Below are 12,791 nucleotides of genomic sequence, written 5' to 3'. Positions count from 1 at the left end.
CACTTGAGGTGGCAACCCATTTTACACCCTATTTTTTAAAATTTCTGTTTACATTTAACACCTATTTACAACGCTGAGATAATAAACAAGGTAGGGGGATTATAGATTTCTGCTTATACTAACTGGAGAGGAGGTGTACTCACTTCCCTTCTTTACCAGAACCCAGTGTAAATTTCATTCCATCTAAACCCATTAGATTTCACGCTGGGCAATAACACTGAGAATGATCCTCAAACCCAATAACTACATACTTAAATCAAGATCTAAAATTTAAACCCTACCTGTTTATTTGCATTTAAAACTTAACATTTTAACTGCAAATACATTTGGACTCAAAATGTGAAAGAAGAGGTATTGGAACACAAGACTGGTCCGTGGGTTAAAGTGTGGTGTTTTAAGAAGAGTCTTTGAAGATGAGAGCAAAAGGTAGAGAAGGAGGTGTGGGGCCTCAGGACCTGAAGGCAGGAGCATCAATAGCAAAGCGATTATAATCAGTAACATGCGTGAATTGGGTGTTGGAGGGCTGTGGGACTTCCCAGTTATAGGGAGAAGTTGAAACTGTGGGGTGAGTGGATGTCCCATGAACCTCATGGCATTTAAAATGGTAGCACTTCCCTAACACTTAACAAACATCTGAACAGGCACATGGCAAGGTGGTGTTAAAGGTGACTGGTGACGTAAGTACCTGATGATGAGGATGGGCTTTTTTTTTGTGCTGTAATCACTCCATAATCTATAACTCTAGCTGCTGGGGATCAGAATTCAGTCTGGCTCTGGATTAAAATGCATTCTTCCTTGTCCTCAGGGAATGGGAAATGAAATTCTGCTGCATTCTCATCGAAGTGGAAGGAACACAGGAAAGGCTTACAAGGGTGTTGTGAGGACTCAGGGTCCTGAGACCGAGCAGGCCAGGACTTTATTCTTTGGAGTGTAGGAAACTGCAGGGTGACCTTATAGAGGTGTGTAACACAGGGTGAATGTTCAAATTCAAGTTCAGTTTCAGTTTATTGTCTTTGAACCATACACATGCATACCACCAAATGAAACAACATTCCTCCGGACCAACAAACTTTCTCCCAGGGCTGGGGTATCAGGAATTAGAGGGCATAGTTTTAAGGTAAGAGGGCATTGATTTAGTGGGAACCTGAAAGGCAACGTTTTCCCCCAGAGGGTGGTCGATATGTGGAATGAGCTGCCAGAGGAAGCAGCTGAGGCAGCTACATTCACAGCATTTAAAAGACGTTTGGATGGGAAGGGCTCAGAGGGATATGAGCCTAATGTCGGCAAGTTTCACTGATTTAAATGATCACATTGGTCGGAATGTGCCAGCTGGGCCGACTTAAGCTGGATGATTTAAACACTGGGCCAGATGGAAATGATCACTGTGTCGGGGTTGGAGGTGGGAGATGGGCCTGCATGGGGTTTGCTCATCTCTGTGCTGGGCTGAGGCAGTGGCCTGCAACTAGTGGTCTTCTGGATCAACTGCAGTGAGGCCTGGCTCTGTGAGGCCTTCAGCTCTGAATGCTGTTTGCTTGCTTTTATTGTTTGCCCGTTTTGTTCTTTTCTCCCTCTCTGCACACTGGATGTTGGGATGGTCTTTTGTTTTAAGTGGATTCTATTGGGTTTCTTAGCTTTGTGGCTGCCCGAAAGGAGACAAATCTCAAGGTTGTACAAAGTATACATACCTGTACTTTGATTTAAAAAAATGTACTTTGACCTTTGAACTTTGACTTAGGCAAGCAATCACTATTATACTTGCTACATTCAGAGATTGTAACCTTACAGCTAAGTGAAGGGAGGCTAAGAGTACATGCTGGCTTGAAACAGCTGAAGCTGTTGTCCTTTTGTGGTCTCAGCATTTCCTGCCCTGGCAGTAACCTCTCCTGCTAAACTGCAACAAGAACAAAACAAAGCAACCAGCTGCTGGCTCAAAGCCCAACTCCTTGATTTAATTCCGCTTAAAGACGTTATTTATTTTATTTTAGCCAACCCTGGATAATAAGTTCAGCCAATAAAAACACTCGTGCCAAAAGTGAAGCGATCTAATCGCTGGGCTTCATGACAGGAGAGCCACAGATGACAAACTTCACCTTCTCAAGTAGAGACACTCTCTCCAGCATACAGTGTTGTTAAATTTTCGACCCTCTGAAGTTAACTCACATGAATTAAAATCCATTAGCTCATTTCAGGTTTGAATTGTTAATCATCGGCTCCTTTGGCATATGTTAAACTGGCTACTGTCTGTGTTAAAACAGATCATTCACACTCAGACAGAGTTGCCCAGGAAATTAAAGTGACTCTTTCAGAACAACTCAAAACTCTTACCTCCATTCTACTGGGAAGAAGCAGGTTGCAGTGGAGAGTCGATGTAGTGGATCCAAGAAAGAGAAAAAGAAGAAATATGTTATGTTTCTATCCATTAATGTTAAATAATGTGTGCGTGTGTTTGTGTGTGTGTGTGTATTACACTGCACAGTAATGTATATGGATCTATATAATGATATGTGTGTAACCAATGTTATACAGCACCTTCTTCCTCTGAGCGCACACACACATGCGTACATGTGTGTGTGTGTGTGTGTGTGTGTGCGCGTGCGCTACACTGGAATCTGTTCAGATCTCTGATTATAAGAGTATATGTATGCTTGTGAGTGCATATGTATGTATGCATGTACAAATGTTCAAGAGGGTGCATGTGCACGTGGTTTAGGGGGCCCTAGCTAGGGTTGGACAGGTGTACGAGCATCAGGTTTTCTGAGGCTGTGCAGAGGAGACTGCTGGACAGGCCAGCAATACCCTACCACATCCTTAAATGTAGAGCTGGGGGTGGTATATTCTTGCAGGCAGAGCTTAACTGGAACTTGCAGTGAAGCACTGCTTGGTGACATGACTGAAAGCAGAAACCTGAGCTGTAAACATTGAGAATACACTAGGGACTGGAGCTCCGATGAAGGCAACAGGAAGCTTGTATCACAAGGAATTCAACAGTAAAATATGGATGTAATTGATGGCACAAGACTGAAGTTAGAAACCAACATATTTTTCAACAGTCATCCTTGAAAATAGTCATCAGATTGCATATCTACTTGCTTGTTTCACTGACTAGGAGTAGAGTCAATGGGCTAAATGGCCCTTTTCTGCTCCTATATCTTATCTTATTATTAGATGAACATTGGATGCACACTCAGTGTCCACTTTATTAAGTACCTGATTAGATATTTGCATTAATGAGCAGCCGTACAGGAGTACTTAATAAAGTGGCCACTGAGTGTTTGATCTACAAACTGCACAGGAACAGGCCCTTCAGCTCACACATCTGCACCAACCAAGATACTAATCTAAACCAATCCCATCTGCCTGCACATGATCTATGTCCCTCTATTCCTTGGCTCCTCCGTGGAGAGAGTTGGGACGCCAGGTTTCCGGGAATGCACATAATGGATGATCTCACCTGGTCTCTCAACACCTCCTGTTTAGTCAAGAAAGCACAGCAGCACCTCCACTTGCTGATTGAGGCAAGCAAGGCTCCCTCCAGCTGAATTCTAAGCAATTTTTACTGGAGCACTATTGAGAGTGTCCTGACAAGGTGCATCACCATCTGGTATGAATATTGCAAGGCATCTGACCACAAGTCCCTACAAAGGATTGCAAGGACTGCTAAGAGGATCAATCAGGGTTTCTCTTCCACCATTCAGAGATATTTATCAGGAGCGCTGTACACTCAGGGCCTATAGCATTATCAATGATCTCTCCCATCTGTTCAACAATCTCCTTGACCCTCTACTATCAGTTAGAAGGTACCAGAGCATCAGCACAAGGATTGTTAAGATGAGAAATAGCTTTTCTCCCCAGGAGAAAATTTTCCCTTCTCATCTTATAAAACTATGCCCTATAGTATTCGATATTTCCATCCAGGTAAAATGACTGACTACTTATTCAATCTATGTCACCCATAATTCTAAATACTTCTATCATGATACCTGACACTCAGCCTCTGATGCTTCTGAGAAAGTAATCCATTTAACCTCTCTTTATAGCTTAATAGTCTCCAAACCAAGGACTATTCTGGTGAGCAAACATAAGGAAATCTGCAGATGCTGGAAATTCAAACAACACACACAAAATGCTGGTGGAACACAGCAGGCCAGGCAGCATCTATAAGGAGAAGCACTGTCGACCGTTTCGGACCGAGACCCTTTGTCAGGACTAACTGAAAGAAAAGATACTAAGAGATTTGAAAGTAGTGGGGGGAGGGGGAAAAGCAAAATGATAGGAGAAGACCGGAGAGGGTGGGATGAAGCTAAGAGCTGGAAAGGTGATTGGCGAAAGTGATACAGAGCTGGAGAAGGGAAAGGATCATGGGACGGGAGGCCTCAGCAGAAAGAAAGGAGGGGGGGGAAGCCCCAGAGGGAGATGAAGAACAGGCAGAGAGAGAGAGAGAGAAAAAAATGAATAACTAAATATGTCAGGGATGGGGTAAGAAGGGGAGGACAGGCATTAACGGAAGTTAGAGAAGTCAATGTTCATGCCATCAGGTTGGAGGCTACCCAGCCGGTATATAAGGTGTTGTTCCTCCAACCTGAGTTTGGATTCATTTTGACAGTAGAGGAGGCCATGGATAGACATATCAGAATGGGAATGGGACGTGGAATTAAAATGTGTGGCCACTGGGAGATCCTGCTTTCTCTGACGGACCGAGCATAGGTATTCAGCGAAATGGTCTTCCAGTCTGCATCGGGTCTCACCAATATATAAAAGGCCACACCAGGAGCACCAGACGCAGTATACCACACCAGCCGACTCACAGGTGAAGTGTCGCCTCACCTGGAAGGACTGTCTGGGGCCCTGAATGGTGGTGAGGGAGGAAGTGTAAGGGCAAGTGTAGACTCCTGCATGCATGCTGAGCTCATTGACTTCATTAACTTTGCCTCCAACTTTCACCCTGCCCTCAGATCTACCTAGTCCATTTCCAACACCTCCCTCCCCTTTCTTGATCTTTCTGTCTCCATCTCTGGAGATGGCTTATCTACTATAAGTCTACAGTCTCTCACAGCTACCTGGACTATTCCTCTTCCCATCCTGTCTCTTGCAAAAATGCCATCCCCTTCTCACAATTCCTCCGTCTCCACCGCATCTACTCTCAGGATGAGGCTTTTCATTCCGGGATGAAGGAGATGTCTTCCATTTTTAAACAAAGGGGCTTCCCTTCCTCGACCATCAACTCTGCTCTCAAACACATATCTCCCATTTCCCGCACATCTGCCCTCACCCCATCTGCCTGCCACCCCACTCGGGATAGAGTTCCCCTTGTCCTCACCTACCAGCCCACCAGTTTCCAGGTCCAGCATATAATTCCCCGTAACTTCCGCCACCTCCAATGGGATCCCACTACCAAGCACATCTTTCCCCCCCCCCACTCTTTCTGCTTTCCACAGGGATCACTCCCTACGTGACTCCCTTGTCCACTGGTCCCCCCCCATCCCTTCCCACTGATCTCCGTCCTGGCACTTATCCTTGTAAGCGGAACAGGTGCTACACCTGCCCTTACACTTCCTCCCTCACCACCATTCAGGGCCCCAGACAGTCCTTCCAGGTGAGGCGACACTTCACCTGTGAGTCGGCTGGTGTGGTATACTGCGTCCGGTGCTCCTGGTGTGGCCTTTTATATATTAGCGACACCCGATGCAGACTGGGAGACCATTTCGCTGAACACCTATGCTCGGTCCGTCAGAGAAAGCAGGATCTCCCAGTGGCCACACATTTTAATTCCACGTCCCATTCCCATTCTGATATGTCTATCCATGGCCTCCTCTACTGTTAAAATGAATCCACACTCAGGTTGGAGGAACAACACCTTATACACCGACTGGGTAGCCTCCAACCTGATGGCATGAACATTGACTTCTCTAACTTCCGTTAATGCCCCTCCTCCCCTTCTTACCCCATCCCTGACATATTTAGTTGTTTGTTTTTTTTCTCTCTCTCTACCCATCACTCTGCCTGTTCTCCATCTCCCTCTGGTGCTCCACCCCCCTTCTTTCTCCCGAGGCCTCCTGTCCCATGATCCTTTCCCTTCTCCAGCTCTATATCACTTTCGCCAATCATCTTTCCAGCTCTCAGCTTCATCCCACCCCCTCCGGTCTTCTCCTATCATTTTGCATTTCCCCCTTCCCCACTACTTTCAAATCTCTTACTATCTTTCCTTTCAGTTCGTCCTGACGAAGGGTCTCGGCCCAGAACGTCAACAGTGCTTCTCCTTATAGATGCTGCCTGGCCTGCTGTGTTCCACCAGCATTTTGTGACTATTCCGGTGAATTTCTTCTGCCCTCGCTCCAAAGCCTCCACATCTTCCAGTACAACTGGAGCTGTACAGAATTCTCTAAATGTGGCTTAACTGAAGTTTTATACAGCTGCAACATCTCTTCCCAAAGTTTATACCACATGCTCCAACCGATGAAGGTAAATGTGCCTTATAGCTTCTTGCACCCCAAGATCTCTCTGTATATCAATGTGGTTAAGGGCCCTACTACGTTATTGTACACTTTTCCTCTCACCTCACTCTAGTCCAGTTTAAACTTCGTCTGCCATATCTCTGCCAGTTTACCAACATCTAAATCCTGTTGTATCCTTCGGCAACCTTCTTCACTATCCACAACTCCACTAATTATCTGTGGCTGGTACTTACCCTCTCACTAACCCTCACCCATCCTACTGCCTGGTCTCCTCACTTACTTTCCCTTCCCACACCCAATGTTGTCCCATTGTTGTTCGTTAGTGATAAAACTACACCACCCTTTCCCTACTTTTTCTAAGACTCAACAAGCCAATGCCGCAGATCAGGATGAAAAAGCAGCTTTAAAAGTATTTCCCTGTTTAGAAACATATAATAAAAATAAGCTAAGCACTTTCTGAGTTAGATTCTCACAGGTCCACTCCACTCCACTCTAGAGTGGCAAATTGAATGAAAACTAACTGCAGCTTCCAATCCTGGTCATCACAAGTCGAAATCACTGTGCCCGCACTGGATTACAAGCATCACTGCTCGATGATTAGTATTCCATCTGTGAGCCTGTATGATCAAATCCCACTCAAGACTTGAGTGCACTTACCTGAGTGAGGAGAAGTTGTACTATATTTTCTTGCCTGAGGAAATAGAGGCCCTGTTTTCTCCAGTGAACACCACTGTTAAACTTCACAAAATAACAGGAATATTTTATATATTGTGGTACCTCAAAAATAGGCCCTTCTGGCACCTTTAGCCTCTCCACCCAATTTAATCCTAGCCTAATCATGGGACAATTTAGAATGAACAATTAACCTACTAACTGGTGTGTCCTTGGACTGTGGGAGGAAACCAGAGCACCCAGAGGAAACCTACACGGTCACGGAAAGAACATACAGGCGGCAGTGGGAATTGAATCCCAGTCACCTGTACTGTGAAGCATTGTGCTGACCACAATACTACTGTGCTGTTATCCCCCATACTATAGTCAACATTTACCCCTCAACTGACTTCCACTTAAATGCATTAAACAGCCTTACTGCACTTTCCATTATGGAGAAATGTAATGCACTAATAGACTGTTATGTCGTGCATTCAGGAAACTGCTTTCACTTTAAAAACTTACTCCAATAATTGCAAAGCACTTTAGTGCTTCCTGGGGCTTTGAAAGGTGATATATAGATTCAAACTGAATTTTTGATTGAATGGTCAATAACTTCAGGAGATTCCATGTGCACTGACTGGAGATTTACTTGCAGTAGAAAGAGCTCTCGGTTTCTTTTGGAATCTGAGCAAGGATTGGCCCAGCTGCCAGGATATGAATATTTATTCACACAGCCTGTAAATTCTGACACAGCAAGATCACATTCAGTCTGAATGCATTGAAGATGAGAACTTGAAAAAGAACAACTTTGTTCCAATTAACCACAAAAATTCTGCCTCCAGCTTTTGTTTTAAAGAGCAAATCCTGATCTGATTTATAGCCTCGATTTTAGTCAGCACTCACATTTCTTTATACATTCATCAAAAGATTGTTTCTTTTTAAATGTTCTGCACATTCAAATGCTATTTCAGTGCATCTGCTGCCCAGCTGGGAATTCTGGTCGGTGGCAAATCAATTTGTCATTGGGATACCATTGCTTGAAATAGTTTATAGTCCTATTTTCTCCCCAAATGGCTGTATGCTTGCAGAAATTTAGCAGACCAATTGCAACGTTGTGCTTAGAATGGGGAAGATTAAGAGAAGATTTAAAAGGTTTGCCTTCATGAAGCAGCTTCCTACAGGTGCAGAGGCGATTTCACAGCCTTTGAGATAGTTTGGAATTTTATCAGTGTTGTCATATAGGAAACCCAGAGGCTATTTTTTTCACAGTAAACACTCAGAAACAGCTCAGAGTTAACAACTACATCACCCAAACACAAGAGATTCTTCAGATGCTGACCATCGTGAGCAACACACACAAAATGGTGGAGGAACTCAACAGGTCAGGCGTCATCTTTGGAGAGGAATAAAGAGTCGGCTTTTTGGGCTGAAACTTGAAAAGCAGGTATAGAAAGATAAACAAGCAATCTGCTGCAGGAACTTAGTGGGTCAGGCAGCATTTGTGGGAGGAAGGGAATTGTCTAAACCCTGCAACGTTCCAGCAGATTTTTTGTTTTGTTGCTCCAGATTCCAGTCTGCAGTCTCCTGTATTTCTATTGAAGGTTAAATACTGGTCAGATCAACAGACATATTTTCCAGATCTTTTATGGTTCATGGAATTTTCCTCTATACTGTGAGAAATATTTATTCCTGAATTTACATCAGTAAAGCAGATGATCTGGCTGTAGTCACTTTGCTGCTCATGGAAGCTTGTTAAGCAGAAATTGACTGCTGCATGTTCCACAAAACAACAATAAATGCTGCTTCATTGTCTGTAAGCTACTCTGGGATGATCTGAAAAATGAATTAAAATGCATTCTTTTTAGAACCACCTTGAGATCAGGGAACTATTTGTTTGTGTCAGTGAGTCATTCTAATTGAGAAAGAAAGGGCAGCAAATCGTGCCTTTCAAAATGGAACTGTGTAAGTGTGTACAGTTTGGATAATAGGTTTCTCTTTTGAGGATAAACATAGTCACATTGGTGTAAACAACCTTCACCAATGATTAGTTCTGCGATTCACTTCTCTGGGTAAGCTCTCTCACTTGCTGTTCCAGGGGGAAGGTCCTTGCACTTGAGTGATCTTTCTCTCCCTCGATGCCTTTGTGGGGGCGGGGGGGGGGGGGGGAGGGGGGATGGTGCCAGGGCAAGGTTTAATCGACGCAGATTGTAGATTTAGACTCTAATTCAGGTTTATGATGTGTTCTAGTTTCTAGTTCTAGTCCTGGATGTTCTTTTTTGTTAGTTCCCTTTGGGTAATTTTTGAATCAGGGCAGCCTACAGATAATGAACACTGAGCTGAACAGCATTGAAATATGCCTTTTCATAGGGGAACTAAGAGTTATGAGGAAAATGCAGGTAGGTGGAGATGAGTCCATGGCCAGACCGGCCATGATCTTATTAAACGGTGGAGCGGACTCGACAGGCCAGGAGGCCTACTTCTGCTCCTATTTCTTATGTTCTGATTGTGCATTTTATATTCTGTGTTTTTTTTTGCTTTTTTTGCCATTAGAGCAATTTTTTTTGCACGGGGGGGGTTGATGTTTTTCTTTGAATTTGGAACAGGGTCCATGGTTCTTCTTTGTTTCGTGGCTGTCTGTGGAGAAGATGAATGTCAGGGTTGTATACAACCCTGGGTTGTATGCTTTGACAACAAAGGTACTTTGAATCGTGGAAGTATTAGTAACAGAGGCGAACTGTTTCCAATGTATTTTCTGATTGTTTAGATACGCACTTCTTCAGAGGCTGAACTTCCAATGAATTCTCAGTATGTCTGTTAACTTTCTCCAGAGTTTCTTCAACAGTGACATTGCTTAATAGTCCAACCAGCTCTTCCTACGTTATCTACTTCGTAAGGACCTTCAGCAGCTATCACAAGATATCACGTGGTGACATTCAGCACAGATTGCTGTTCTCCCTCTTATTCTGCTCTCAAATCAAAAGCATCACAAAGGTTCTAGCCCTGTTTCAGCTATCTGCTGGGCTGGATGGAGAACGCTGTGTGAGATGAAAAACAATGAGAGTGAGTAAAATAAATTTTAATGACGGGAAGTAATCAAGGAAAGAGGGATCTGAGGGGTGAGTCAGCAGAGGTCTTGAAAATGAGGCAGGGTTAACCGTCGATGAGGAGGACCCTGTTTTTGCATGTAGGGGATATCAGATATCAGGATTTGAGACATTAATGGTCACTAAAAAAATCACTAGGAAACTCAAGAGAACCTTTTTTACACCCGGGGAGCAGCAAGAATGAGGAGGTGGCTCTCACAGGATGAGGAGGATAGAAAAATGTACTTGAGGGGAAGCTGGTTAAAGTCAGGGGAGATAAGGGTATATTGCTGGTGTGAAATGATGAGAAGAGGGAGCTGGTCAAATTGATTATAAACAGCAGTGTGGATGAAATGGGCTGCTTCTGTACTGTCATGTAAAGTGAAGCAAAGGATGAGAAGTGAATCTCTATGGCAAGAGCATCTTTGGCTGGATATTGCTCATAATATGATTTATAATGGAATTGAGTTTCCAAGGCAGTTCTGAATCATCTTACTGACACTTAAGACAAAATATTCCAGAGCGTCATGGCGACTATATCAATGTCATTTCTTAAGGTCATAATAGAGTTGATGAATTAATGCAGAGATCATCTAGCATTCCCTGTCCTTCAACATCACAGCCGTTGACAGCTGTCAGAGCTGTGTGTTCCACAGCAAGCGTGAGCAATGGGGTCATGAACAGTTCAACTGCTAGAAGGGATCAAACACTTGGTGGAAGGGGGAAAAGTCTAGCTTTTGTTCTATCTGGCATCAGGTAATTCCTCAAACTAATGCCGGAAGCTGCAGAATTTTCATTTTGGAGTTTTGCTGCCTGGTTTATGGTGCTTACTTTGGAAAGCAAACATGTTGGCTAGCTTTCATTGTATCATGCCAGTTTGCTATCTTACTCAGAAGGTTCAGTGCTAAAAAGTGCCCCATGATCACCCCAACCAGAAGTCCAGCTCCTTTGCAGTATGGTTGAGATAAAGCGCCTCGAAACCACTTTGAACTACTCCAAGGTCATTGTGGGTACAAGCATGAAATGAAGTTATCAGCACTGTAGCTCCCTTTACCACATCCCAAGATGCTTTCTAGTCAATCGAGTGCCTTTACCAGGCAGCCCCAGCTGTGCTGAAGGAATTTCTGAAGTCTATTTGTGTACAGCCACCTCAACAAACAGCAGTTCAACAATGAACAGAAAATCTGTCCTTACTTATATTGTTGACTGAAGGGTACAGTAATATTGGCAATGGAGACTCTTTTCTTCATTATATAGGCGACTCCTGGATGAAGCCAGTCAGATAATGGAAAATTCTTCTTAGTGAATTCACAAATCGCTCTCCGAAAATTTCAGATACGTAATAAAATTCATTATTGCAGAATTTATGTGGGAAAATTAGTAAACAAAATAATCAAAAGAGGCAACAAATGCTGTTGATAATTAATTTTTCATTACTCAATACGGTGGGGCAGTAGGATTCGAGTCTGCTATGTGTACATCCAAACATGCAGTGAGCTGTCTTTGTTATTAACAATCTGCACAGCCAGAGGTGAGCGGGGCAGTCTGCAAGTGTTGCCACACATTCTGGTGCCAACCTGGCAATGCTCAGCAGATCCCAGTTCATGCCGATCACTGAACTCTAGGCGAGTCAATTACAGAATCCTGAAACTCCCGTCTCATTAATTTGTGATCCCAGGAAGTCAGTGGAACTTGTTCTGCCTCCCTGCATAGATCTGACCCTAAAGCCACTGACAACTCACTGACCTGACTGTCCACTCTCTGCTGGTCTAACATCAGATGCCCGTGTCCATGTCACTGGTCTTCGAACATGGAGCAGAGACTTAGACTCTGACCTGACCTCCAGTTCTCTCTGATCCCTATTTCTAAACCCTAACCTGACCTTTAACTCCCACTCTGTCCCCAAAACCAACCTTATGAACCTAAAAAAAACAACCAAATCTGAACTGCGACTCAACGGAGGTCATAGATCAGCATCCTCTTGGATTTGATGTCAATTGGGTTGGCAGTCACAGTGGAGTCCCTCCTTTGCTGCATTCTCTCCAGTCCGAGGATATGCGAATGGACAATTTCTCTGTTGTGCTCTACTCTCATGCCCACTCCCTAACTTGATCCATTGTTCTTTCACTTCCACCAAGTCATACACTTTAACCCATTATTTTCCGAACTTCTTCTAAACCACCTTTCACTCATGACCCCAATCCCTGAATCTCATCTGTCTTCCTGATATCTCCACTTCCTTATCCCTTTCCAAATTCACAAGAGAAAACACCTCACAAACGAAGCTTGTGCTGCACCCTGAGGCATCTGTTCACATATCCTTGGACTGGATAGAATGCGGCAAAGGAAGCACTCAGCTGTGACCGCCAATCCAGTTGACACAGCGATGTCATATTCAGATCTTATTTCCCCACAGAACTGAATGCCTATAAATAAGAATTTATTTTTCTTTCCCTCTTGCCTTGTCCATCCCTTGAGTCAAATATTGGCTTTAGCTGTTAAAGTTGGCTTCACTGTCATCATGGATAACCTGGCTTAACATGAGTGAAAAATGTCGCGGGTAAACATTTAGGTTACCACGGTAGCACAGCAGTTAGCATGA

At 43.8% G+C, this 12,791-nt stretch overlaps 1 protein-coding gene across 1 annotated transcript in view; it reads right to left on the bottom strand.

Annotated features, from left to right (window-relative positions):
• The window catches only part of musk (muscle, skeletal, receptor tyrosine kinase), a 257,472-nt gene that overhangs the window by 104,013 nt on the left and 140,668 nt on the right, over positions 1-12,791 (bottom strand). The window contains exon 12 of the mRNA XM_059974823.1: positions 2,326-2,332. Coding sequence (XP_059830806.1) covers positions 2,326-2,332 — 7 coding nt within the window. The remainder of the gene's footprint in view (positions 1-2,325; positions 2,333-12,791) is intronic.

Source organism: Hypanus sabinus, chromosome 7 (genome assembly GCF_030144855.1).
Source record: "Hypanus sabinus isolate sHypSab1 chromosome 7, sHypSab1.hap1, whole genome shotgun sequence".
NCBI lineage: Eukaryota > Metazoa > Chordata > Chondrichthyes > Myliobatiformes > Dasyatidae > Hypanus > Hypanus sabinus.
The sequence above is the reverse complement of the archived record's forward strand: the minus strand, read 5'-3'. Positions and strand labels throughout refer to the sequence as shown.